Raw genomic sequence first — 6228 nt, forward strand, 5'->3', positions numbered from 1 at the left:
AATCTGTAAAATTGCTAAGTTTGTAGAGTTATGTTCATTTGAAAATTTGTTTGATAGAAATAGACAAGTCTCCAGTAACTGATGGTTTAGTATTTCCTCTCAAGGAGCTGAAACTGCTAGGAGGAGCTTGCCCCCAGCATCGTTCTTTTCTGGTAGGGGTGGTAGATAGTCATTCAGCAGTCTTTGATTTAGAAAGAATCAGCCTGATGCTGGATGAAGTCCAGCTTTTTTCATTGCAAACAAAAAATCTGATGCTAACGAACTGTTGATGAAAATAGCAGTCTCCTTATAATTGTCAGGCTATGTAAGCTTATAAATTGTTCAGCAGATGGCATATAACTGGATCAGCCTACAAATAATAATAAAACAAAAGCATTAATATTAGTTAGAATTTTGTAGGCAAGCAATCATTTTAAAAAGATTTCTTTTAAAGAAAAAATAACAATGTTAACAGTGATGTAAAGTAATGTAATCGTTTTATCACCATTCTCAAGGACTTAGAACTGGGAAAAGTTTAATTAAAATCATCATGTGTTCAGCAGGGATAAGGCTTCAGGGAGACCTCGTTGTGACCTTTCAGTACACGGGAGGGTGACTGACTTTTTACATGATCTCATAGTAATAGGACAAGGAGAAAGAGTTTTAAACTAAAATAAGGGAGGGGTTAGGTAATAGGAGGAAAATTCTTCACTCAGAAAATGGTGAGGCACGGCACAGGCTGCCAAGAGAAGCTGTGGATGCCCCATCCCTGGAGCCAGTCAAGGCCAGGTTGGATGGGCCCTGGGCAGCCTGAGCTGCTGGGTGGCAACCCTACTTGGTGGGCTTTAAGATCACTTCCACCCAAACCATTGTATGATTCTATGATACAAACATGCTGTGATGCCTAAGTGATGCTAACTGGAGTGTTTTTCGTACCTAGTCACTATTTCTTATTTTTTGTTGTTGATTTTTTAATGATTGAATAGTGCAGTGTCCTCTGCCTGGTCAGAGGACAAAAAAGAAAACTTTTTTTAGGGGAGCTAACAGTGAACTGGCCTCTCAGTGTTGCAGAGAAAGACATCACTCTTTGATCCATTAAGAAATGAGTTGAGGGGAGGACAAACTCATGCAGTATAAGCCATGTATGACAGTAGCTTTCAGAATGGTCAACTTCAGATGGATTTTTACATTTTATAATCTCGTTATTTTACGTGAACTCTCAAAATGCCAGCACACTGTTAAAATACTTTTCTTCTCAATTCTTTTCTAGTATGAAGCTAGGGCTCGACTGGAAAGACTTTTTGGAAGCTCCTCTATAAGTTCAGCTGACTTGTTTGAAGATCAGAAAAAGCAACCGGCAGGTACGTTATTTAACTGGGTGAGAAACTGTAGCATGCTGTGGGATGCATTCCAGTACTCTGCTTCTAGTCATGGTATCAGAAAGCTACTGCTGTATTCTGCAAAAAGTATGCCAAGTGCAATATGCATTAATATTGCTAATAGATCAAGCAAGCAAGACAGCTGTAGTCATTTTTTTTCAAAAAGGTCATTTATTAGATAAAAAGTTACATGTGTTCAGTTCAGTGACTTCAGTATTATAGTATAATTTTTGTGACATATTGCTTTTTTTGTGTATTAAAACAAAGAAAGAAGACCTGAATCCCTATATTAATCTCTTATAAAAACAAAAGAGATGACACCTAAATTCAGGCAATCTTCTGATGAGTTACCACGTGCCACATGCATGCCACACATTGTAATAATAGTATTGAATCTACTTTGAACACTGGTCTTGCCAAATTGTTAAGGAAGTGTTGCAAGTTGTTTGTCTGTTGAGAAGATTAGTTGGAGTATTTTAGGCTGGAGAGTACATATCATCAGGTTAGAAATGAAGAAGTATTAAATAGACTGAAAAGTACTGCTTAGGCTATTGAAAATCTCATTGTTTTTTAGCATGCTGCTTATAATTCAACAACATAGTGTTGTTTCAAAATGGGCTCTGTCCTTTCTCAGAATATAATATTTGAGGATTCTGCTCATTTATACTTGGTGTGTGTATACATGATAAAATTCTCATCATACTCTACATAAGGATACTTATAAGCAATTATACGAAGTTTATTATGTGTATAGGAACTGTGCACTTGTTTATTCATTACTAACTACTTGGAAAGTCTCTTGGGGCATGTGGAGTACAGAGATTTCTTGTAAAAGAATGCAAAATACTTTCCTGCATTTCATTTCTCACTGCGACTGGCATCCTTGTTATGTAATTCAACAGTGAATTTGAAGTTATGTTACAAAGTGGCTCAATTTCCTGTGTAGTTACTACACTTCTGAGCAATAAAAGTGATGAAACAATACACCAAGAATTGTTAGTTCATGTATTTTAAATTCACGTTATGTTCAGGCTCTAGGATCTGTCTTTCCAGCTTGTTTTTCTGTCACAATCCCCTTCTCAAAGGTAATTTTAGATGATGACCATCTGAGATATTTTACTGTACTCATAGCTGGTCTGTTGTTGGATCAATGCCAAGGTCGTGATCAGTTCCGTAAAACAAATGTAATCAGAAGACCGGAGGTTGGCAACAAATGCAATGCTGTAATTCTGGGGTCCTTGCCAATATCGAGTCTTGAAACTAAAGTTGTTTTCATGAAAACCGCTGAGATTTTACGTCACAAAGTTTCAGGATGCCTGTCTTTATACAGAACGCTGTTACCAAAAAGATAGGGCTGCAAAAAGGAGTTTTTAGTTTGTATTTTTTATATACCTGTTGCTTTTGAAAGATGACATGTCAGGTCGTTGACTTGCAAATGATGATTTTGAAGGATGTTAGAAAAAAAGGAGTTACCTACCTCTGTCATTTTGTACAATTGTCTGGGAAATGTCTTGTAAACTAGAAAAACAGGAGAAAAATCATTTGATTGAGAAGAGAGTAGAGCTTCATTCCCTTTATTCATATATGTGATTTTTATTTCTGTTGTTTCAACTTTAATAGAAAAAAAAAAAAAAAGCTGAAGCATGTGTTAAATGGAATGGATAAAGTTACAGCTCAGAAGTAGAGATACCTCAGTGATTGTGAATTTTTGAATAATGATTTTTTTGAAAAGAAGCAATAGGCCATGTGCCCATGTGCCATAGAAAGGTCTCAGGGGAAGGGAAGTTTGCTGAATGTGAAAAGAGGAGCTGCAGATTCTCTCCCTGGGGGAAAGAAGAGGAGGAAAAAAAAAAAGTAGCCAGTATATAGAAACGCTGTTGAAAGCCAGTGTGTGGAGATGTTGTTGAAAGGAGTTACAGTTCTGAAGGATATGGTGTCTGCAGCTGGATGAACTTGTGTGTAGGGTGATAACTGCATGAGTTACCAGCTGTGCTCTGACTGACCAAAGGTATTGATTGGCTGCATGCCTAAGTTAGGGCTACGAATCAGTCTTTATTTTGAAAATGGCTTATTTTGATATGCTTCCCCTCAGGTACCTCATTTATTCACGAGATCTTAGTTCTGCAAGAGCTCTTTCACTGACATTTGTGTCCTTTACAGCATCAGAGGCTTGGAAGACTTCAAAATACTTTGCAGGATTTAACATGACAATAATTCTTCTCACTGATGAGCATTTGACTGTGCCTGTTAATACTTACCACGCCGTTAGTTTTGAAACACCTTTGCTTTCTGCTGTTTTTAGACCTTTAGTTCTCATAACAGCAGTAGAGGTAACACTGTTTCTAAGAAAGGTTGGATTGCCAGCTTTGTTGGGGAGTGTGAAAACCTACTATGTAAATGACCATTGCTGTAATTCCAGAGAATCTTCAGTCTGTGGATATAGTAATGCAAAACAGCAAACAAAGCATGCCCATGCATGCACACAAATAAGACTCATTACTTCTTATTCATCCCCAAATTGCAATCTAAGAACAGCTGTTCAGGATACAAGACATACCACTGCAGCAGGTTGGAAGCACAGGATAAATCATGTCTCATCCAAACATATATTGCTTAACTGGGAATGCAAAGTGTAGAAAATGACAGGCTGGGTGGAAATATGAGCTAATGAAAAAATAAAAAGCAAGATGGATTTAAGAAATTTAAGATTTTGACCTACTGTTTTCTATAGTGGTTATCAGATGTTCATCTTTAGTCTACTTAGTAGCATACTGTACTTCTTAGGGGGAAAAAAGAAGTCTGCTTTTTATACAAAATTGTTTTCTTTTTGTCTCTGTGTTTGCCCCTTTAGGAAGCTACAACATTACAAACGTCTTGCCTTCTGCTCCTGATATTGCCCAGTTTAAACAAGGAGTGAAATCAGTGGCTGGAAAGCTTTCTGTACTCGCTAATGGAGTCATGACATCTATACAGGTTAGTAAAAATTGTGATATCTTACACTTCAGTTAAAGTTGTCTTGTAGGCATCTAATGTCGTAGACCCTGCTGTGAATTATTTTTGGGAAGAATGGACTCAGTTTTAAACTTCATAGACCTGCCATGATTGACAGTAGTTCTTTATAATTTTAAAGGAAATTCTGTAGCTTATTGCACACCTTCTTTTTGTTTCTTTCCTTACACAGAGCGTTTTTTCTTAAAACCTAAACAAAAATTCCATTACAGAAGTTGTTTGCTGTCGTTTTGCTGTTATTCTTCCTAACTCTGGTATCGGTTCTAATTTGACAGCAGTACCTTAGATCTATGCACAAAATTAAAGCATCTTATCCTCCATCATGTAAAGCTTTCCTGCAGTTCTGCTTCCTATATGAGGGCGATGGGAGCTATTTTATATTTGAAAATCAGGCTAATTATCTCTCAGTTTAGCTGCAAACTCCAGTTTTTCAAAACAGTGACCAATTTTCTTAAAGAAAGATTTTAAGAATTAAACTACAATTTATTTCACTAACGTAAGTGAAACTGATTTCTTTCAGTGGAAAACATGCTCATGTCTGGTTTTTTTGTTTGTTTTCTAGGATCGATATGGTTCTTAACAACTTGCATATCAATTAAGTACACTAAAGAAGAGTTTCTCTTCAGATGCACAAGTAATCACACTGCTGATTTGAATAAAGGTTGCCTTAAGACTGTTAATGTCTCTAATTGTTCCAGCCTATTTTTGTGCAGCTTTCTGGCGCAGCATCTTTTTATTGCTATTTTGTCTTCACAGAGCAGAAATTATGTAGCAACTTGTTACATTGCATATGCTTTTGTTTTTCTTTTCCTTTACAGTCTTGTATTTCTCTTAGTGACCTCGATGTTAGATGTTGGGAGCTTAATATTATTCCTGCTTTTGTCTGTGAGGCAAGAAAAAGAAAGAAGGACGAGCATGTACATTAAAAATGAGCTTTCCCAACAGAAACCTCTGTGCAGCTGTATCCTCAGTTGCCAGACATAACGTATCTTCTGGCTGTCTTACAAGCTGTGGAGAAAAAAGTAAGCTTATGCTGAGATGATATTTAGTGGTCTGTAGCAAAACGTAGAATGAAGTTAAACCTGCGTTTATCAGGAAGTAGAAGCTCTTGCAGTCATAAATTGATGTGCATTGAAGTGATGGGGGATTAATGTTTTAAAACAATATTTCTGCAAGAAAATGTTATACTTAATGTGAGGTATAGGGGAGATAAGGCGCCTGCTATTTTGAATAATAGATTTCATCTAGTTATGAGAACAATCTATTTATTCCTGGTTTTGAAGGTTATAAAAAAAATTGCAATATGGAATCCTTAAGTGCTTTAAAAACAATCTGTATTGTGTACAAATTGAAAAACTTTAAGTATATAAAGGGCCTAATAGAGTAGTTAGTAAAATACTTGTTAAAATGTTCAGAACAATCACAGTTTTTTGATAAATAAATTTTGGATGAGGAAATATAGTAGAACTGTGTTTTAGACAGTTTGGATTTTTTGTTGATGATATCTTGTATAAAAATGATTAGATCTTAAAGGAAAAACCTCACAACCAAGATGAGCTCAAGCTAATTCTGTTCTGTAACTTTGTTTCTTAATTCAAATTTGTAAACTGCTGATATCTAATAAAAAAAGAAAATTGATATAAACTGATTCTTTTTTTTTTAATTAAATTCATATATGCAGACACCAGTCTCCAGCTTTCTGAATACTGCCATCTGTATTCCATATAATGATCTGCTAAAATTAGCCTTTAATTTCAGTTAGTGAAACTAACTTTCTTATTAAATTGCTATAGCAATAGAAATCAAAGCACTAAGTAGGATGAAAAAGGAAGTTCCTGTTTTCAAACATGGTGAAATACAG

The 6228-nt window shown here is 35.8% G+C and overlaps 1 protein-coding gene across 1 annotated transcript in view; it reads left to right on the forward strand.

The window, feature by feature from the left end:
* ARFGAP3 (ADP ribosylation factor GTPase activating protein 3) overlaps positions 1-6011 on the forward strand; it is a 33125-nt gene extending 27114 nt beyond the window's left edge. Inside the window, exons 14-16 of the mRNA XM_031555182.1 lie at positions 1250-1340; positions 4210-4331; positions 4930-6011. Coding sequence (XP_031411042.1) covers positions 1250-1340; positions 4210-4331; positions 4930-4947 — 231 coding nt within the window. The 3' untranslated portion in view covers positions 4948-6011. The remainder of the gene's footprint in view (positions 1-1249; positions 1341-4209; positions 4332-4929) is intronic.
* Positions 6012-6228: the final 217 nt, after the last annotated feature.

Source organism: Meleagris gallopavo, chromosome 1, assembly GCF_000146605.3.
Source record: "Meleagris gallopavo isolate NT-WF06-2002-E0010 breed Aviagen turkey brand Nicholas breeding stock chromosome 1, Turkey_5.1, whole genome shotgun sequence".
NCBI classification, from domain to species: domain Eukaryota; kingdom Metazoa; phylum Chordata; class Aves; order Galliformes; family Phasianidae; genus Meleagris; species Meleagris gallopavo.